The 23448-nt window shown below is 41.2% G+C and overlaps 1 protein-coding gene across 5 annotated transcripts in view; it reads right to left on the minus strand.

The window, feature by feature from the left end:
* Positions 1-23448, minus strand: part of LOC140064712 (rho GTPase-activating protein 39-like) — a 109930-nt gene that overhangs the window by 26067 nt on the left and 60415 nt on the right. For 4 of the 5 annotated variants that reach the window (XM_072111872.1, XM_072111870.1, XM_072111871.1 and 1 more), the window contains one exon: positions 18797-19225. In XM_072111872.1, the coding sequence (XP_071967973.1) occupies positions 18797-19225 (429 nt within the window). Of the gene's footprint in view, positions 1-2842; positions 2966-18796; positions 19226-23448 lie in introns of those variants that run through there. The other variant, XM_072111873.1, reaches the window with a different exon arrangement.

Below are 23448 nucleotides of genomic sequence, written 5' to 3' on the forward strand. Positions count from 1 at the left end.
TGTAAATTCATGGACGTAAAGAGAAAAATAATCAAATTTTAATTAAATAGCTTATGCAGAAATTGAGCATGGCTTTAACTACTGTATTTGGTACCTGTATGAGTTTTAATTGTAGAGAACAGCTGTATCTTCTGAGCAATGCTTTCTCACCAAGTGTACGGCTCACCCACTAGGACCCTCTGCCATCAGAAGAACTAAGGTCCCATAGAGCCCTAGATGTAGCATATCACTGTTCTGGCATATCGCTGGTCAGGCACGCACACCACTACTCTATTCACACTGGGTGCTTCACTTACAAGACCTCAGTAATTGCTAGAGATCCAGTAGGTTTGATCCCAGCAACAAGCCAACATCAACACCTTTAAAGGAAATCTATCATCAAAATGAATTATGATAAACCAGTGGCACTTAGGTCATAGGTCCAGGCACTGTGACTGGGGTAATCTTCTTATATTTGTTATCCATGGCCTCCTTCCTTCTAAAATCAAATTATGCTGATGAGCCTGAAGGACTCTGTTGGGCATTACCAGAGCCCTTCAGTGCAGTAGCTTCACAGGCTAGTATACTTTTCAGAAGCACTTCTCCCACCTTCACCGGTATGAGATTAAAGCAAACAGAGAGAGGGGGAAGTGATAAGAAAAGTCAATATAACAGCTGTCAAACTACAGCACCTATGGGCTCCGGTTACACTCCCAGAGCCCTTCTGACTCATTAGCATAATTTTGAGATATGATTTTAGAAGACAGGACACCATGGATAACAAATGTAAGAAGATTACCGCAGTCACGATGCCTGGATCTATGAGTAAGTGTCTCTGATTTATCCATGCTTGATTTCCTTTAAGATAAAGTTTACATAGCTTAGATAATGATGATGCTCCGTTCTATTTAAAAACACAGGGGACTGATGTTCATGTAACTGGCAAAATCAGTACGGAGAAATTTTTCTTTTTTAAATGTCAGAACAGCTCTGAACGAGTCCTTCACACTTGGGGCTTTGTGTATCCGCTGTCAGATTATGACAACAATGGGATTCTTGTACTGTTCCCAACTCAATTCTCACACAATTGCCTGGCAGAGGCTGAGCAGGGTGGAACCACCCGAATGTGGACAACAGGAAATAGTAGCCTGATAAATGCAGCGAAGGTTTAAGGGCGACAATCAAGCTTTTGTAATGATAAATTTCTGCTAATACCACAGACAACGAGAGAGAAGGGGGAAGGGGCTACACTCATGGATGAAAGTGGTCCATAATCCAGGTTACATCACAACAAATAGACATCTAGATCAGTTGTAGCAACATTTTATGCAGGGTTCAGACTATTAGATTTCTCGTCTGGCAGTCAAATCAGATTTGAGGGGCGAAACAGAATAGCAATAGACACAATGACAGAAGCCTAACAGACCCAATAGTAAGATAAAGTGTCCATCATGTCAAGTATCTGGCACTGCCATCGTGGTTTCATAATCCAAATCAAGCCTAATCCAAAAAGTGGCTCTCTGTAAAAAAGTCCTGGTAAGGCCTTATGCACACTTAAGATGCTGCGATTTTTCCTCCCCCAAATATGAGCCCACTGTACAAGCCCCAAAACTCAAGAGTAGGTCATACCCATGCCCATGTGTGTGTGTGTGGCTCGGCAGCATGTGATCTGACCCCACACACCGATGACACATAGGTCCGTTGTTTGTGGCCCGCGATGTGCACAAGTTCATGAAGCCTTATATAATAGTATCGTCATATAACTATTGTCTTTCATGAAAATATCTTGTAAAGAAGGAGCGTTCCAGAAACATACGCCGACACATCTAAGATGGTAACAATACAGACAAGTGGTTAAAAAGATGATGTTATTAAGTATCACCAGGATCATGAGAAGGACAAGTAACGAGAAAATAAGACATTATATGAGGAAATCGCATTTATCAGAAAATAGACTTTATGACCAAGCTTTAATTCATCTGTGAATCATTCCAAAAAGAAAGTGTCCATTGTTGTCCCTTCCATAAAAGTATTACAGAGAGGCGCGGGCCTGCCCCCTGCAAAGGCCTTGACCTCCAGCTTTCACTCACTCATCACATTCACATCACATTTTCCACACAGAAAAAGGGTAACACTCATCATATACAGTATAGCTTCTGCTTTATTGACTTTATGGTCACTATCATTCCAACAAACTTTGCATTAATCAATACTACAAGTGAATAAGAATTACTCTTTGCTACTACCCCTTGTAAACTGAAATATACTGCAATTTCTGCTAAATCCGTCTCTGTCTCCCAAGACAGACTCACAGCTATCCCTTTAAAAATGACATACACGAAAATTTATTCTAACTCCGTCTTGGTCTCAGAGACAGGCTGGCAACTATGCCTTGTTATCCCTGCTATCCCTTGTAAACTGACATACACTGAAATTTCTTTCAAATCCGTCTTGGTCTCCCAAGACAGACTGGCAGCTCATAGCAGTCCATAGCTGGGGGAGTTGGACCAAGAAAGAGGTGGAGGTGAAGTATGAGAAATACATTTTAGTTCTTGCTTGATACATCTTTGGGTTTTGAAACTGTGTAACCACATGTGCACTAAACACTGCATCTGGCTGCCATTTTCACTTGACTTTACCTCCAATAGCGAACAAAAGTTACCCATGAATGCCATTTTTACTAATATTATTTTGAAATACAGATTTTGCTAATTTTTTTTAACCACTGCAAAACCCTTTTCTTCTCTGAACGTGTCTCAACAAGTTTTTAAAAAGTGCACAAGTCTGGACATGATCTCCACACAATGTTGTGTCCGAGCCAAGATGCTAGTAAAAAATGACTATTCACTATGAAAATACTGACCTGTGGAAGGCGCCTGTAACATCCATGAACCACCCATGATATCTGATAGCGCACTTTTGCTTTCTTCTAAGTTCTAGGATACTAGGAGTCCAGAAGGGATCATTTTATAAACTCCTCTGTTTTCTACACACCTCTTACTTATTCTAACTCTCACTCTCTGGGTTCAAAATAGGTTGGCCACAGCTCTCTGGTATGATTTTCCCTACCGCCTGCTCCCCAGGATAGCTCTTCCTGTGATTGTCAGCCTTTAATTACATGTTTTATTATGTTCTGCTCTCAGGAAATAGAGCCTAAGCCGAAAAAAATAAATGCCACCCTATTTATAGCTGCGAAAACAAACTTTTTATTGGAATGCGACGTAAAGCTTACCGATAGATGTTGACAAAGAAGATTTATGTCTAATACAGGATATAAGGAATTTACTGTGATAAAACCTGTGTATTACACAAGGCAGATTAGAAGTATGATCCTAATGATGGAGGCGTAATATAGAAAGCACTTTATTCAGTGCATGTGTCAGAAACATTATGGCCCAGATTTATCAAAAACAGTGCAAACTGTGCAATGTGCAGAGGGCGCCAGATGCAGAAATTGTGGAACATGTTCTTCATGAATCTTGCGTCCCCTGCACTGCTTTTTTTCGGTGCATATTTAACATAGGGTGTGCAACACATTTCTGTCTGATTTTGCATTATTAATGTGGTGCACGGTCCAACTCAGCACCAGTACACCCCTTTCGGTACAGAATTTTGTGTTTTACGTGGAGTATAGTGAAGCCGCAACACAATTGTGTCTTAAATACATGTGCAAGCAATTTGCACTGAAAAGAAGGTGCAAAGTCAGACAAAAAAAAAACTGTTGCAGGAGCTTTAATAAATGTGGGCCTGTGCAAGAGAGCACTAACTTGTTATTATCATATGGCATACATAAAATACAGATCATACAGAACACTAAAAAATAAGATAAAAATGTTACTGCCTTCTTGGCTAGTAAGGACTAAATATACACATATACAGGCAGAAAATACAGTACACTCGACTTGCATACAAATTCAACTTAAGAACAAACCTACAGACCCTATCTTGTATGTAACCCGGGGACTGCCTGTACAAGATAGGTTCTTAAGTTAAATTTGTATGCAAGTCGGAACTGTATATTTTATAATTGAAGCTCTGGTCATCTCCGCCCTGTGCTCTGGACGTACTCGCACACTGCAGATGTGCAGGGATTCTGAGACACTGGCCACACGGTAGTTGACAAGGAGGCAGGGCCTGCTGTGGGCACATGGAGATAAGAAGGTGGCCACGATGGGGAGTGCCTGCTTGACTGCTGTGACGATAACCCAATCCCCCTGCCAAACCGGGATATAAGAGCATTTTCAGGCTGCACACAGCATTGGCAAGTTATAAAGACCTAGCCAGCAACTTGACATATAGGGGCACATTTACTTACTCCGTCCTTTCACCGAAAGTGCATTGTCCGACTCCAATGCACTGTGCCACAATTCACTAAGATCATGTGCCCGATATCCTGCATGTGCGGCTTCCCCGCTCAGGTCCACCATCTTTTTAGTGGTGCATGTTAGGGCTAGCGCTTGTGACACAATTTGAAAGTTAAATCCCTTGCTCAGTCCGAATCAGTTGGATCGTACGGTGGCACACCCCCTAAAAGCGCAGACACTTGTTAAATACCTGTGCAACCCGCATAATAGCCGAAAAAGGCGCACAGTCCGACGGAAATGAGCAGCGTGACCCCCACAATGAGCCCCATAAGGTACTTTTCGTGGTTTACAATGGTGTGGGCTGGTGACAGGTTCCCTTTAATTCAGGAAACACTTGTAATCATATAAATGAGTGGCAGCACCTCTGTAATATTAAAAAAAACACATGGTGGATCTGTACACAACACTAGGAAATGGTTTTTGTAGTTACGGGCAATAAACATTACTCTGAAAAGATGGCTGATCCATAAAGACTCACAGAAAATAGAAAATACAAAAATATATAGTAAAATAAAAACAAACATCGGAAAATTAAATCAGATTAGAATAAAGGGAATATAGGTCAGATTTTGGCTCTAATTAGAGCAATTCATTTACTGCTGATAAGCTCATTAGAAAGCGCTCCTACCTTAAGATTTAAAAATCCGGCATCAGCTGTGAATCATGCAATTCATTAGCCAAGTCTCTGGCAGTGGGCAGATGGTGTGGCGGCCCTGTGCACCCAATGGCCAGATGGGTCATACGAAATCTAAGCTTTGGCTTGGTGCATAGGCACCTCCAATCATTACCTCAGCAAAACATCTAAATGCGGTAAAGAACTCTAAATTATACATCATTCTACTAAATATTTCATAGTATTCAGGGTGTAGGTAGCATATATATAGTAGAAAACCTTTTCCTAGCAGGTCTTGGCCACATCCTCCAGTACATACTTGCTGAAACTTTAGCTGCGGTTTAATTATTTCTATGTTTAGCCCTGGATACATTGACAACAAGGACTGGCTTGAGCGGCTGCTACTGGCGCGGCCTTCCCAGAATTAGCACCATTCATCAGCAGCGGACAATTTATTTTTAGTGCCGGAGTCAATATTTCCACTACAATGAATTCTTGTGACGGCTGGAGCTGCTTGTTCAGAGATTATGTGAACAATTGTCTTGATTACCGGGGGCTGCTGTTCTGATTGTTATTAGCGGCAGTGTTCAGATCGTGGGACCATTAGCCCTAAATCTACACCTGTTCATGTAAAATCATAGGGTTTCTCAGGGTGCGTTCACACATGGCGTTAATGCATGCGTTTTCAAACGCATCACAACAGCTGAGAAGAGGAGACTTGCCTGATTACATAGCTGTTAACATTGAGATTACAAAACACATGTGTTAACGCAATGTTAACAGCGTGCCAAGCCAGTACCTGATGACTGTGGGCAGCTAAACCTGGCACGGGAACTCTACATTTGCTGCTTTTGTTTGTACGTGTGAATACCTCGCTCTGGGAGCCTTGTTTTCTAATTAAGATCTATTTAAAATTTTCAATGAAATTTTTGGAAAAATTGAAGTTGTCATATCTAGTATTTTTAATTATCTTATTGAGAGGGTCTCTATGTATGGAGGGTCCTTCTTTCACCAGTCTCTTCTTGAGGGGAGATGTATCAATTGCACCTGAAATACCGTCACATTTACTGAAGATTTTAGACCATTTTTAGGCAGTTTATTTGACTCCTCTGAAAAGGGGTTTGTCCTGTCTAAAAGGAGGCAAATAACCTGCGTGCCATAAAATTCATTATTGAGGTGCAGCAAACTAGACCAACTAACAGGAGGTGAAAAATAGGAGTTGCCCCATGCACACAACCGTATCAAAATGTCCGTGTATACAGCCATATTACATGGCCATGTACATGGCCGCTTTGTCCACCGTACCCCTGAGCAGGACATATAAATATATAGAGCATGTCCTATTTTTCACCGTTTTCCGTTCCATATGGCCCTTAGAAGTCAATGAGAACATCTAAAATACGGGCAAAATAGGTGCTGCATACGGCTGTGCACCGCATGCCGCCATATATACATGCAGTATCCAGAACCAGTGGGAGGTGCATAATGTCAGTCAGCTAATAGTCATTTATCATTCCCCAGTCCACCGTATTATACGCGGATACGGTGCCATATGTTGCCATACTGTTACAATACATCTTGTATTTACAGCCAAAATACATCCGTATATACAGAACAGAAAAGACCATAGGGTCGTGTGCATGAGGCGTTATACTGCGCCAGTATAATCATCCAGAATCAGACACAATTATTAATCTTGCCGCCCACATGACCATGTCAATAGCATCAGCCTCCTTACAGTATATTTATGCTGTGGTCTCGTCACATACACAGGGGCACGGTCACAATAATGTAAACAAATTGCCCCCCCCCCCCCCCCCGATGGGAAGCTCATCTTATTGGTATAAAACTTTTTCTGTTGATCCAGTGGGTTATTCTGACCGCCATATTAGGGGTCGGAAGGGAATATTTCCCTACTTTGGGCAAACTGAATTTTTTGCCTTCCTCTGGATCAACACGGTATAATTTAATAGTTTGGATATCTACCTTACTTACTATAATACTGAACACTGCAGTGAAAAATATATTTACACTGAAATAATAGGTTTGTTCCTTACTTCAATTTTTACAGGCACTACAGGTTCTCCCCAAACACATTTCGCACATAGCTAGAAGGCACTACAGAATATAGAAACTGCAGGGGTCTATCCATCGCATTACACTACTACTACTACTACTACTACTGCAAGGGAAACCCATGTCAGAGAGTAATTAATATATATATATGTATTTATGTTTTGCTTAGAGGAATTCTCCTTTCCCACACATTTTTCAACAGAAAAATAATGAAGTTAGACTTTAAACAGCTAATAACTTACTTGTACTGATTAGAAGAACAGGAAATCCAGGTTTTTAAGGTCACCGAGGACTAGGATTAAGCATTCTTAGCATTAGTACTAAGTAAACCTGAAAGAATTTTCAAGTAAATACAAAACTAGGAAATTAGAGGTTAACAGCCATGGAAGACATGTGTGTTCTGTAATGTAACAGATGGGTAAACTTAGTGGCAGCCTCTGCTATGTGGGGGTAAAACTTCCATTCTGATTGTATACCGTAAACTGTACATATTACTTGCTATGGTCAATTTTTATGAATTTTTGGAAATTATGTGTGTTCTCCATTAGCCCAGAAAGCAATGTGTGGCCTGTTCTCCTGATATTTTTATGCAGTTTCCATTTTTTTTTCCAAACATTAAAAAAAAACATCAATCCCCCCCCCCCCCCCCGAGTATGGTGTGGATGATAACCAATGTTTAGTCCATGCAGGAAGTGGTATATGCCTCCAAAAGTGAAAGCTTTTTGCAGATATAGAACAATGGGGGTTATTTACTAAGAGTCCGTGCGCGCACTTTTGTTGGACTTTCCGTCATTTTTGTGGATTGCGGGGCGGATTGTATCGCAAGAGATCGGATTTTGGCGCAGCTGCGGTGGCTTCCATGCGACACAAATTGGTGGACAATCCGACTGATTCGGATATTGTAATAACAGAAAGCGAATTTCATGAAGCCATGTCATCTCATCAACCAAATCAATATATGTATTTAGTATAAGGAGTCACTTGAGACAGGGGCGGTCATTTAAGCAATGCATTCCCATAAAATGCATGGGCCATATTGACTTTTACTAAATAGCTGCCCCCCAGGGTCAAGGGCTAAAAAATGAGCAGCAATTTGTTAAATACGCCGTCTTTTCCCTCTTACTCTTCATACAGTTAGAGAAATAAAATTTTGGCTATAAGTCTCCACATTGCAAATGTGACGGCAAATTCTCCATCAGTCTGTTTTCTTGCCATCTCATAGAAATGGATGAATTCTCCCCCACGTCTCATATACAAGATTTATTAGCTACAAGTCGTATGTAAAATGATCCTGGAAGGAACAAAGCCTGTTGTGTATTACTGCACACAGATCCCAGTCCTGTAAACAGGAAGATGAGAACTGCGAAGTCTGTAAGTCCATGCACATGATCATTTCCTGGAATACAAAGGTCAGCCATGACACAAATCTAGGGATGGTGAGGCCTTCTGGGAAGGGTCCTCCTTACACTTTTGCCGATTCAGGCTAGTTTTGTGTATTTTCAAGTTATTTGTACTCATTTTTATGAAACTGAACCCATTATTGAATGTTTAATGCCATGGAATTAAAAATGCTGTACTAATAAAAATAATATTCTGCTGCATCGAAAATGCAAACACGTGCGTGAAATATGCAAAAATGCTAATATCTTCTAGCGAAAATGGACCAACAATCACAAGCAAAAATGTCAGTTCTTCATGCACAAGTGTGCAAAAGGCCTTAGATTCTCCTTACTGTATTTTGGCTTTATGCTCTTTACAGGTCACTGTTTTTCCCGTAATATATATCAAACAGGTCTGAAGACCCAGATATGCATTTCATAATATATTTCTTTTTAAGAGAGCAAAAATTAACAAAAACAGATTTTTACTTGATGTTGTCAACATTGCTTATTCAACTCAATTAAAGGAAACCTACCACTTGTAGTGGCAGGTTTCTGATGGAAATACCGGGTACCAGCTCAGGGTGAGCTGGTGCCGGAGCTTATTTTTGTTAGTGTTTTAAACCGCGGTATCGCGGTTTAAAACACTTTTTAAACTTTATAGCCGGCGCAGGGAGGTACTCGCTGGGCGCTTACCATGCGCGCGGCTCTCCTTCACTTCCTATGTAGCCGCGCGCATGGTAAGCGCCGAGCGCGTACCTCCCTGTGCCGGCTAGAAAGTTTAAAACACTAACAAAAATAAGCTTCGGCACCAGCTCACCCTGAGCCCGGTATTTCCATCAGAAACCTGCCACTACAAGTGGTAGGTTTCCTTTAAAGGGATATTCCCACGGAGAAAAGATTCTTTAATATTGAATATACTCAGGATAACATAGTAATACATTCTCTAATTCACTTATATTAAAATACAGCATTTCCCAGATATAATTCCAACCTATCAGTCCTGGTGTTTACAATTTTGGTTGCCCCTGGATACGACCGTAAATCTTCTGACTATGGTTGGATTCTTCTCATGAATAGCTTCTCTTGTCTGCACACTACAGTGCTCTCTGCCTCCTGCCCCTCCCATCTGCATTACAAGACCAGCTCAGACATAGGCACTTCCTGCCAGCAAGCAGCAGTGTGCAGAGAATACAAGCTACAGACAGATAAGGTCATTATAGCAGTGCCAACTGTGTGTTTTATTGATTAGATAAGTTAGCAGAGCTGAAAGTGTCATTGTATTTTATATCCATCTCATCATTTTATCCATCTCATCATCTCTGATTTGGCTCATCTCTATTTTTCTATGTGCCAGATACTAGTAGAATGTTCAGAAGCTAAATAAAAGGGTTTATAAACATGTACCCTGATTATCTAAGCACACAGCATCCCATAGAACTAAAGGAATCATGAAGTGTCTGCTTAGAGAATTCCCACCCACACTCTGAAATCTTACACTGACCATCACTGAATAAAATTGTAAAGTAGCCGGGTTACAAATTATCTTTATTGTGTAAACATCAGTAGGGGATTCCAATCTGAGAACTTGCTTTCATGGGCAAATGCTTTAAAAGCCAAATCTCACAATAATATTTAACCACTATTGGGCTTTCCAACACAGATTTTGATTGACACATCTTTTTTGTGGGCATTCACTGGGAATAAAGATAAGCGGATGACTGGTTTGTGGATTTTGCAAAAAAATTTGCTGTGTGGACAACATCTTCATCCATATTTGTAGCTGTGTATGTTATCACATGGCAAGTTGGTTCACCATGTGTCATATCATGAGGCTCATTCTAAATAAAACTATGAGAAATGTCCCAAGGTTGTTTTTGGGAAAATACAGCCGAATGTAACGTGCTAGACTTCCTCTTCTATCTTCTTGCATTAGTTCCTCATTTAGAAATTTTACATGAAAAAAAAAATTCTTAGGCAAGTGCAAGGGTAACACCCCTATCAAAAAGCATACCTGCACACAACCATGTGCATTCTTAGGCCATAAACATGGGCCTCTGGGTAGTAAAAAAGACTAGGGCCTGCTCTACAATTAGTGGTTCGGCAGTCGGCTCATGCACGAGGCTGTGAAACTCACATCTCCCTTATACCCTGCACAGGAGGACCTCTTTAAAAAGTAACTGTGCCAAAATCTGGTGACACCCCAGGAGCCCTAATTGTAAAAGTGGGTTTATTAGGAGGAAGGAGGCCATGGATAACAAATATAAGATGATTACCACAGTCACAGTGCCTGGATCTATGAGTAAGTGTCCCTGTTTTTTTTTTTTATCATCATGGATTTTGGGGGTAGATTTCCTTTTAATTAAATTGTTACTGCGAAAACATTACACTTCTAGGCCAAACAGCCTTTGTACGGAGTTAATATGATACAGAACCCCAAAGAAAATTGTTGTGCTTGTCTAGAAAGAATAAAGTTATATTATAACAAGATTTAAACAAAGATGGTAAAATAGCTAATTTATTAGAAGCTACAGAATAGATATGATAAGTATTTGTCACAAGGCCGGTCATTCCATTGTTACTACAGACACATATGGTCTTTTATCCCACAAACATATAATGTACATTGCAGACGAGGCCAAGATGGCATCTCCACCAACAAATAGCAGCTGTCACTCCTGATTCATATTTCTCTGCATACAGCATTACTCAGCGCACCTGCCGCACGCCTCTGTTCAGACCAGGAGCTATTTTTATCCTGATGGTCCGTGTCCAGCACCTGCCTCTTCAAAGTAGATGGAGCTGAGGAGTATACTAACACAAGTGACATACAACAAAGGTTGGGTTTACGTGGGGCACAAAGGTTAATGTGTACCAACTGCAGTGCCAGGCTTACAAGATGGCAGACTCACAGCCAAGCCTGCAAGTCAGCGTGCTGGAAAGAAAACAGGCTCCACAATAACAACCCGTTACAAATCTGAAGGATCAGACACAAAAGTCCAATAGTTTAACAGAAACATCATCAAAATAGGACAAAATTTGGGGAAAAACTAGACCCAAAGCAATGGACTGAGGGTGAATTCTCTGTTGTGTTTTACAACCATCAAGTCTAAAGCCAACTCCTCCGAGACAGTCCTCAAATATTTCAGCAAACAACAGTTCTCTAAAATAAGAGGAACCATATACACAGGATATAAAGGAACTGAAAATCCAAAAGAAAACCCCAAAAAAGCAAAAGTTGATCATAATTTCCAATTAACTGCTTTCTGCATCAAGGCTGCAGTTCCTGATCCTATAAAACGGAAGCACAAAATTGCACAAATCTATTCTCACACAGCGTTTCCTCCAAATAAGGTAGCGAAACAAATCAGGGGTTATTATTTATCATCATTTCAGAAGTGGTTTTTAGAAAAAAAATAATAACAAGAGGGGAATTCAGACAAATTTACAGTAATTGTTATGTCTATGTGATATATTAGTCGGCTTTCACACATAGGGGCTCATTTACTAAGGGTCAGGCGCTGCACTTTCATCGGATGTTTTCGGGGTTTGCTCGGCTTGGACAGGTATTTAACAGGTGTCTGCGCTGGGATTGTGTCACACGTTTTGTGGCTCGGCTGCACGAGTCATGCAACACAAATTTCTGCACTGAATGGGGCGTTCTGGTGCGCAGTCAGACTGTGCACCAGATTTAACATGCAAAGTACAATAGAATTGTGTCACACAGCCCATGTTAAAGGTGCACCAAAAAATAGTGGTGCACTCTGTTGGGGCAATGCAGGGCACAACTCAAAAAGCCATCAGGGTTAAGGTTCTACCAAGTTGAGATCTCATTGTGACCATCAATGTAATGTGTGTGGTGAAGAGTTGTGATTCATCAAATGCAGAGCTTATGTACCTTTTCCCTAGGATGTTGGCTCTCTGCCTATATAAATTTCACTTATAGGTCACACAATCTATACACGTAGTATACAGAATAGTTGTAGTTACTGGTGGTACTTCTGCAGAGTAGTGATTGGATGTATTTTATCTATTACAAATCGGTTTTCTAGCTATGAAATGTTGGAGACTTTAGGTCTGAGATTGGTTTTATGATCAAATCTTAAAAGTCTGCTTGGCACAAAGATAAGTCCTTATAGATCACTTCATGGCATCTTTCTCATGGGCAGTGGGTTAGTGATGGTATCTGAAAAACATCTTGAGAAGTTTCCTCAGCAGCTCCAGAGTAGACAATGCTGCAGCTGTCCGTCCTCCCTTTGGATGGACTTTAGAAGCCGCTCATGAAAGACTCCATTGTAGGAAGCGAGAGAGATCTGTACACTTAGATCTGCTGACTGCACGGAATCCAGCAACAGCTGCTCTATTCACACTATGTTCTGTGTCTCCGCCAGCCGAGACTTGTGTATATTCTCTGTGTGCACATGAGAGAGACCACGAATATGCATCTACAAGTGTGAAATGAGGCTACAAGCCTGCACACGAGAGACTTCCAGGATGTTTACATGTGCAGTTCCTTTACAATTCCTCCATTCTCCTGAGATCAAAGCCTCCACTTACCTATGTTACACTAAATATTGCTGATTTTTGCTCAGTCTTTTCATGGCAAGTGTTGCATTTCACAGTAATAGATGTGCTGCCAAAATGTGCTGTAGGTCCTCCCTGTAGGAAGCAACTGTGATGACAGGAATACAACCGTAATTCTAGTGCCTTTTGTAAGAAGATTTACACATTAAGAACAAGAACAACTTGTCAATAATAAGCAATTATTACGTATTTTATTATGACTGAACCCTACGCGTGATGGACTTGACGGTCACACAAGGTATTGCATTATATAGTTTTCTGTTTTATTCTGTCACTTGTTTGTTTCAGCAGCATCAAGACTTGGACTTTATTTGTTTGTGATTAGGGACATGCGGACCTAACTGGGTCACTGCCGAACATTGCAGGTTTTGATCCCTGGACTTCAGCAAGAAATACTATTTCAGTTCTGGTGTTCGGGCTCAACCCCCTGCCGGTAACACCAGAGATCAGTGCTGGCAATGATTGCAGGTTTTAACTGTTTAAAGGGGTTTCCCACAAAACAAGTTAGGCTCTATCCACAGGATAGACTTTCTGATTGGTGTGGGGGGTTTAAATGATTAGACCCCCACAAATCAGGAGAACCATGCTCGGCAGTCTCCGTAAAATCCATAGAGATGAATGGAGAAGAATGGACATGCATGGCCGTCTGCTCTGCTCATCTCGGGGAGCGACGAGGGGTCCAGCGGAGGTACCTCAGGCACAATCGGTCCCCCCGTTCTCAAAATCTGTGGGGGTCTCATCACCGACACCCCCACCGGTCAGCAAGTTAGGTCCAATCCAATGGATAGTTATCTGTATATATTTTTTAGTGTCTGATGAAGGTCTATGTCAAGACCGAAACGTTACACATACGTTGGATTGCTGTTCAACTTATCCTAAATAAATTCTTTGATCTTTGCATCAATGTTACGAGTGCAGAGTTTACTCTATACTAGCTTGAGAGATCGGTATTCCTACTCGAGCACCACTGAAAATTTGCTTCTAACTGATTGGAGTGACATTTAGCCCTAGGACCTAACTTGTTTTGTGGGAGATCCCCTTTATATGCCAGCAGCGCATGAAACCTTTCCTAGGACCGTCGAGGTCACACAATTTCACACGGGACCTTTATTTCCTAGCTCGCAAAAGATGTCACAAGAAGGGTAAAACCTATGATCGGTGTGGGTGCGTATTCACGTACCCGAACCCAACTTTCAGGATGAGGTTTAGCCAAACTCAGAAAACCCCAACCTGAAATGGTGCACTCATCTCTATTGTGAAACCTTACAATCCATATATTTATTGTAATATTTTTTCATTATGTTTGGTGTATAATTTCCAAACATACTATTTGTTGTGCCGGATTACTAGGTTATGTTTCTTTTTTGGCTTTATATTGTTTTTGCCCTTGTGGACTTAGTTCTTGTATTAATATTTGTAAATATTTTATTTTTGGTACCAGTTGTGCTCTGTTAGTTGTTAGTTAGTTAGTTGTTGAAAACTCAAGAAATAAACGATCTATGTATTCAATTATGGATATTAGACACCACTAGGTTAAATGAGTTCAGATCAAAAATGGAAGTAGAAAGCAGAAATAGATTTCAAATGGGTTTTTACAAGGCCAAAAATACGCTAAAAAAATCCCATCAATTCTTCCTCAAATCTTTACTTACTGGTCCCTCTTAAAGAAAAAATGCTACTGTCTCACATTGTGGCCACTGATGGCTACTACTTAGAACCAATTTTGAGACTTAAAGTACAACTGTAAAGTATAAAAACTTTTGTCTAACTCTGCACTAAGCAAAAATAAGCAATTCTCTAATTTGCTCTTATTAGCTATCTGCAGGTGTTTAGCTGCCAGCAGAGGCATTACCTTGTCCCCCCAGGCTACTGTTGATTTGCCATGCTTCCTTGTAACCAGGGGAAACCATATAGAGCAGCTAGAGAAAACAGGAGGCTTGTTGAGAGGGGCAGTAGTAGAGGAGTGCAAGAAAATAGGACCTTGAGTGAGGTCACAAGCATGTAGACTCATCAGATGCTTCAGGTCATCCAATTACAAACATGCTGTCCAGAGTCATGTGAATGCCCTCAATGTTTTGGGCTTAGTGCCCGAAGCTGATGTCACAACCAAGAAGTGCCACCCACTTTAGGAATAACCGAATATGATTACCTAAAAATGATGATAGATATACCAGGCTATATCTCAGGCTAGGAAGGAGACGGTAGCATGATACAGGTATCATTGGAATTATTGTCAAAGGCTCTCTCCTGCTGTGCTAATACTATCTGTATAAGTAAATTTACAGTTACACGTTAAGTAAAAAAAAATTTACATATTGGAAACCCCCTTTAACACCGGACTTCCTTGAATTTTTTCGTCTATGATTGGGAGAACATGAGAAATTATTGTAATACCTTGGATCTGTGTGTCATATAACATTTTTATTAACACAGATGACAGTGGAAAAAAATGTCCATTTTCATTACAGTGCGGTACTACAATTAAGTGTGGTGGCTCAGTGGTTAGCACTACAGCCTTGCAGCACTGGGGCCCTGGGTTCAAGTCCCTTCCAGGTCAACATCTGCAAAGAGTTTGTATGTTCTCTCTGTGTTTGCGTGGGTTTCCTCCGGGTCCTCCGGACAAGGACTTATTTGGTGAGCTCTATCTAGTACTGCATAAATTGGTTTGCGCTAGATAAATAAAGGAATTATTATTATAATACAAAGCTGCGGGCAGTGATAGGAAGTTTCCCTGGAGACCTCTGTAACTATGCCTTTAAATATTTTGTTAGGCTGCTTCTAACAAAACACACACATTCTAGGATTACAGCTGGACTTGGAGAACTCTGGTGCACCCCTCAATACCACACATTTCCTCGAAAGACTGCTGCAAGCCTGCTACAGCAGTGACTCATAGCAGGGAGCAGGGGTTGTGCTGTGATTCGATTTCCTTTAAGCAATGACACAGAATCAGTGTTTGTTAAGAGTCACAATCTGTATTTGATGGTGCAGTGAGCAGTAAAGGGATTGGATATGCTGCAGATTTATAGATTTTGGATATGATCTGATTGGATATGCTGCAGATTTATAGATTTTGGACATGATCTGATTGGATATGTTGCAGATTTATAGATTTTGGACATGATCTGATTGGATATGTTGCAGATTTATAGATTTTGGACATGATCTGATTGGACATGCTGCAGATTTATAGGGGCTTGTGTCCTAATAGAAGAAGTTATATTCAGTCATGCAGCCTGGGGTTCTCCTTTATCTCCATATGCCTTTTAATATACTTATATGGAAAAACCCATAACATGCTACAAGTATATTCTATCCTAAAAGCATTGTTGCTAGAAGAAAATACATCCCTGCAGCATATCCCAGCAGATACAGAGGGTCACTGCCCCGCAGTGCAGCATCACACAGCTATGTCAAGAGGCCTCCTAGTAATTGCTCCTGTTAATTGCAGACACCAAATCCCCTACTGCCGTTCTTTTAACAAAACTCAGTCACTTTGGGAGGTTTAGGCAGCTAAGTACATAGATCAGCACTGTGCATTGTACGTCTAGCCGGGCCGGCCTTCCTGTTCTTTTGTTTGCTACAATCTTTTTTTTACTTGGGTCAGGAAAAATACATTGTAGAGGCTGCGGATTTTCTGTATCAGGCAATGAGGGGAAAAAAAAATAAGAAGTAACTAAAATAAACTATTGTGGTTTATCAGGGATCTGATGTAGCTGACTGCCAGTGTAGTCTCGGCTGCAGTACAGTTGGGACGGCATCAAACATCTGTTAGCCATAAAAGGTGTCATTATCACATCCCAGATGCCAAATTGCTCCAAACAAACTATTTTTCTAGGGTCTGTTTGCCAAGTCTTGAAGGACGAGTTACAGTGTCTGTGCTTTTCTGGCACGTGTGGCTATAGTAGTGTACACATCACTGAAGAAAGTACCAGGGAAGCTTTAAGTATATGGGTAGAAGAACAGGGTACAGTGTTATAGACCAGAGGTGAAAATGTTTTATAATAGAATTAGTTGTTTTATCTGTGTAATACCATATATAAACAATATATCTGGAAACTCATTGTTGGACTGATCAGAGGATAATCTACTGGGCATAGGCAGAAGGCAAACTAATTTGGAAATTAGTAGAATCTATTTCCTAAAGGATAATAAAGAGTGAGCCCCTGGATAATAGGTAGCATAGGGTTAGCATTACAGCCTTGCAGCGCTGGTGACCTGGGTTCAATTCCCAGGGTCAACATCTGCATAGAGTTTGTATGTTCTCGCCATATTTGTGTGGGTTTCCTCCAGGTCCTCCGGTTTCCTCCCACACTCCAAAAACATACTGGTATGTTGAATAAGTTGTGAGCACCATGGGGACAGAGATTAATTTGGCAAACATTGTGCAGCGCTGTATAAAGGAATTATTATTATAACATAATAATGAAGAGCCCCTGTCCGATTCCACTCCACAGACAGGAGATTCATGTGCCTGCTACAAGGGAAGAGACTCTAGCCTATAACCATATAGGACGGTTATGAACAACCTAAGATCAATGACAGATAAACTACATTTGTTTTCCCTATATGTCAAATGTTTCTGCTCGCAAAAAGTCACTGGCCCACATTTATCAAAACGAGTGCAGTCTGTACTATGTGCAGTTTGCTTGTGTAGTGTGCAGGGTGCGCCAGATTCATGAATTGTGGAGCACCTTCTTCATGTATCTAGTGCCCACAGCACTGCTCGGGGAGTGGGTACCATTTTTTGGTGCACTTTGTTTTGTGCAGAATTGTGGTGCAAGTCAGTAATAAATGTGGTGCAAACTTCGACTAAGCAGTAACTCGCCGCTTTAGGTGCACATTGTCTTCTCAGCCGCGACACAAAACTGGCGCAGACACTTTATAAATACATGTACAAGCAGTTTGCAGGTTCTGTTCAGTGCAAGACAGAAAAGTGGTGCAAACACTTAAATGTGGCCCAATGTGTTACTATGTATAGAAGGAAGTTAATTTAAGGCAGTTCCCCCTTGTTTTAGAAGTAAACACATTAGTCACCTGTTAAAACTAAAGAAATACTGTACCATAGCAGCAAAATATCACAACACTGTGGTCATCCCACTAAGCACTAAAGGAGGAAATTGCGATTATTTCCCCCCTTTATACCACCAGTGTTTGCTATAGATTGTGTACGTGAAGAACTGAACTTTCGCAGATTTGTATTTTGTTACATTTATTGCTACATAAGTTTCCTCTTAAAAATGCCTTAATTTGTAGAGAGGCGAGGCTATGTATATAGAGGTACATTGACGCCTTTTTCTTATGATCCCTAGGTATCCCATCAGCTGGGCCAACACCAAACAGTAAGTTATAATCTATAGTGTGAATAGTTTATATCTCTAAAACTTAGGACAAACCTTTCTATTTATCTGTAACAAACAGGTCATAGGACACTTGGGGTGAAGACACGCGTGGCGTTTTTAGGCCGTTTTTGGGCCATTTTTAGTTTTAAAAAAAACGGTTGCGTTTTTTTAAAACTAAAAACGGCCCAAAAACGGCCTAAAAACGCCACGTGTGTCTTCACCCTAAATGAGGAAACTGAACTGAACATTTGCAGATTTAAGCACAATTCCATGCCAGGTATAGTACACCAATTCGCTCATGTACAACTGATGTATCCGACACAGCGCAGGCGAGGCCTTCATCGTGCACTGGCGTACGGAGCGCCCGCATATGATAAATTCCTCCCATGGAGTGAGTTTGTCCAAACTTTCTCTTGTTCAATTGGCCCAAGACTTATATAAAAATGAAAAACTGCTCACCTCCCAGAATCCTTTCTGCTATCGATGCTGTCTGCTCGTCTTTTGCCGCCATCTTTTCCATACTCAGAGTCTTGCAAAAGGATCTCAATGGGAGCATTTACTCCTTCACTACTTGTGCTGCCCCGATGAGAGATCCGCTCTTGACTGGCACGCGAGCTGAGACTTGGCTGTGAGGCGCGTTTCACGGCTTGTAATTTGGCCAAGGGCACAATGTCGCATTGCTGGGGTCTGTGCCACACAGTTTGATGGCTTAATGCATTATAATAGTAAAAACGTCCACTCTGCTGGTCATACAGTTCCCACCACTGGTTCTCGTCAGACTGTCGCACATTGACACCCGGAGGCGGCTCCCAACCACATTCTCCAGTCGCCAGGTTTACGTACATCCGCTCATGAGAGCGTGGCTCAATAATCTCCACCCAATCCGAGCTGCAAAAACAAAAATTATTGATGAGATAGATGCACATAACATTGGAGAGCACTTGCTAGTTTTGCTTGTGAGGGTATCACAAAAAGGCAATGTGGGGTTTTAGAACATCCTATAGCAACATGTATTACAAATAGGTCAAGCGCTGACTGGTTTCAGTGAGTAAAGCTGGATATACACTTGTGATTCTTGACGGGTGTTAAAGCCCATCATTAAAGGCCAACCAAACGCAGATGTGTGGAGGTGTCAGTCTCTGGTGCCAGGTGCAGCCCTGATGGGAAAGTCATTCATGCCAAATGGCTGACCAGCTCCAGGGACCGAGCACCATGCACCAAATATTGAGGCCTCATGAACATAGTTTGCTTCAGCTCAGCTAAAGACACATAATGCAGATGAGGTGATGTATACAGTCCATATGCTTCACATCACATGTCAACGATAATGGGGCTTACATAATAGATTACAGGGAAATCTGATAGACAAAACACTAGCTGCATAATCCACAGCAACATGATTCGTTTTCTGCTTCTATCGGAGATTAAAAACGCAAAGTTTCCAATTACGGAAAAAAGGAACAACTGTGGTATATCAGCTAACCAAATAAAGACACGCACCCCTTGTTAAAGACTTTTAGAGAGTTCAACAGATAGGGCCCCCATTCCTTTATGAACTGAATGCTGACGCCGCTTAGTTCCTTTATATGGCCCTGCTGGAGAGAAGCAGGGTACAGCACTGTCCCATAGAGATGAAGGGACCAGCTACATGCATGCTCAGCCATCACTCTATTAAGATGTAAATAGGTGATAACTTAAAGGAAACCTACCAACACGGATCTACCTATTAAGGTAGATCGGGACATGATTATTTAAGGGCTAATCCTCACGTCCCCGCAATCTTTTAACTTTTATTTCCCTTATATGCTAATTTTAAAGAGGCCACTGGGGTGTGGAGTAGACGGAGCTGAGGCTACACAGTGCGGGTACTCCATGCCCCAGTAGCCTCTCTGATCCTCCTACCGGCATATCTCCGACGCACAGCTACAAGGAGCTATGCGTCCTCGTCCGCGAAGCCTGCCGTCTGCGCATGTGCAAAACTCCGGCTTCGCGGACAAGGCTGCGCAGCTCCTCATAGCTGCGCGCCAAAGATATCTGGTAGGAGGGTCAAAGAGGCTACTGGGGCGTGGAGAAGCCGCGCCTTGTAGCCTCAGCTCCGGCTACAACACGCCCCAGTAGCCTCCTTCGAAAATGAGCATCTTTGGGAACTAAAAGTTATAAATAGATTGAGGGGACGTGAGGATTAGCCCTTAAATAGATGCACCTACCACCTGATCTACCTTAAAAGGTAGATCCGTGGTGGTAGGTTTCCTTTAAGGTAGGTACAATATTAGCCAAAACTAGCATCAGACTGAGATTTTAAAACATGTACAGATTCATTCATAATAAATATTATAGAACACAGAGGACATAGCACCAAAAATGTCTTATAATTGATTGGTGACTCATCCCATGAAAGACAAACCCTGGTGTCAACTCATTGTTCAAAAGGGGTAGAGTGCTGCTACATCTTTGGAGCCCATTATTAGATTAGCCAAAAAAATCTTGCCACTTTCTTGGACTGTTTTTAAATGCAAAGAAAATGCATGTGTTTTGGTATGCTCACCATGCGTTTGGCTGGTTTTAATCCGCTTCACAGCTGTTAACACTTCCAGAAATGAAGAAAAACAGATTCAAACCAGCCAAACGCATGGTGAACATACAAAAATGTTTTTCCTTGAAGACTGAACTCTTGCTGTAGCAGGTGAATACTAGAGGTCCATGGTTTCATTTTGTCTGCTGTACTTTGGACCCTCAGCATACACAGGTTACCTTTCAGGACCAGCATTTTAGGCCATGTGTGTAGAGGACGCCTGATTTTGTGTTTACTCGGAAAGTTGATCATTAACTCAGCCGACTTTATTCAGGGTCTACAAACACACATAAAACCTGCCCTTCACTTTCTCTTGCCGCTCTCCAGCAATAACAGAATTAAACGAATCCTTATGTATTCACCAATTTTTTAAGTGAGTGACGTGTCAAAACTATTAGCAGGAGCAGATCTGCACCATATTTGCTCTATTTCTTCATAAAAAGAACAAAAAAAACTACATCTGATTTGGAGGGATTTACAATGCTGATCCTATGCTTAGGACAGGCGATCAGTACGAGATCAGCGGGTGTCCCGACTCTGAGGACTCTTCCAATCCCAACTAATAAATCTGGGGTTAATTATATCACTTTGGAGGTAAAATGGGGTCACAATGCAGATACTACCCTTAGGATCGGAGATCAGTGAGAGGTTAGTCTCTCTGCGTCCTTAGCTGCTTGAAGACGCCATGGGGCTAGGGCAAACGCTGCACCCTCTGCATTGTTTGCTTTGCATGGCGTCTGGATGCTAGATCCTAATGACAGTGAGAAACGTCTGCTGGTCACAACATCTGCTCAAGATAAGAGCCTTGGTATATGTAATGAAGAAGAATAATTGCCTTTTCTTATTACTACTGTCACATGCTTACAGGGAAAAAACGCAATGAGAAAAGACGATTTCTGCGAATCTTCTTTTACGTTACTCCATATACCTATGCATTATAATGGAACAAACCTGCAATGCCCTGGACTGCCACTACTAACTTGATGGTGCACAGGTGTGAACATATACTAATATTAAAAGCCTATACTCAGGGCCGGCACCAGCACTGGGCATACCTGGGCAAGTGCCTGGGCCCAGAGCTGCTGCTGGGGGCCAAGATAAGGCTGTACATAAGGAAGCCAAAGAGGGTGATGGGGGCTTATATAAAATAACCATGAGGGGCTGTATATAAAATAAGCATAAGAAGGGGCTGTTTGGGAATATTTTAGGGAACAGGAGACTATTTAAGTTTCTGAATATTTAATGCCACCATGTAAGTTCACTGCAAAGGGGCACACTGAGTCTCTGTCACCCAGGGGCCTACTGAAACCTGGAGCCGACCCTGCCTATACTTAGGCTACGGTTGCTGAGCTTCTACGGATTGCAGATGACGTTTAGACCTGAACGTTTGCGACTGGAAATGCAGCGCGTGAACAAGGCCTTGGGATCGGAAAACATTATTAACCTGGAAAATCATTTAAAGAAAATCTGCTGACAGGAATCTACGTATTTAGTAGATCCTGATGCTCCATTCCCCCAAATCTAACTAATCCCTAATAACCTTTTATTATGTTTTATATTTATTATGACAAATTCACTGACGGCATGCACGTGCAGCGAGCGCGGATCTGCAGCCTTAACCCCGGAGCTCACAGAGGCTAATTCACAACTCAGTAGCCTCTGTAGGCAATTACAAAAAAAATAAAATCCAGTATAACTACAAATAGGTTAGTTTTCAGAAGATAATAAATTAAGTGATTACTTTGATTTGGGGAATCTACCATCAGGTTCGACTAAATAAGTAGATTCCTAACCGTAGATTTCCTTAGAAGCCATTTTTATAAACCACACAAAATGCTGCAATTCATCAATTTTGTGTAACACCGTATATGGCAAAACTTAATATATAAAATCTTAAAATTTACGTGTATAGATTCAGCCTTATCCATACAACAGAAATGTTCTCATTAACTATTTTATTAAGCGTCCTTCTCCAGAACTGAAGAACAGGCTGTAAAAATAATAATTTCACGCTCCTTCGAGAGAACAAGCCTTTTTCGTTCATTGTCCTTTGTAGCCTTAAATATCTACAAGTATCATTCTGCAATTGTGTGCAAGTTATTACAAAGTTAATGACTTTGCCATCGAAAATAGCTCTGTGGTCTATTATTTCAAGAAATACTTTATGTGGTTTGTTTTTCGGTCAAGATGTAGAAAAGCCTGCCAAAGAAAATCTAACAATTATTCCTAATATAAAAAAGCCTCATCTGGGTTTAACTTTAGCGTGTGAATTACAAAAACACTGGGGCATTGACATTCTGGCTTTATTAAAATCTTTGGAAGGACTGCCATATGTAAAAATATTACTATACATTGGTTTTAGATGTGGGATTAGATGTTCGTTTAGTATTGTCAAGTATTTAACACCCGGGCCATCTGGCAGAACTGTTTAAAGGATTTATTGCCTTTAGTCTTCTATTTCTGTATGGCAGGGCTTAACTCTTCCTCATCTGATTTCATGATTTGAGGCATGATCACTACCCTGGCTAATGGTCTCATT

This window comes from Engystomops pustulosus, chromosome 6, assembly GCF_040894005.1.
Source record: "Engystomops pustulosus chromosome 6, aEngPut4.maternal, whole genome shotgun sequence".
NCBI lineage: Eukaryota > Metazoa > Chordata > Amphibia > Anura > Leptodactylidae > Engystomops > Engystomops pustulosus.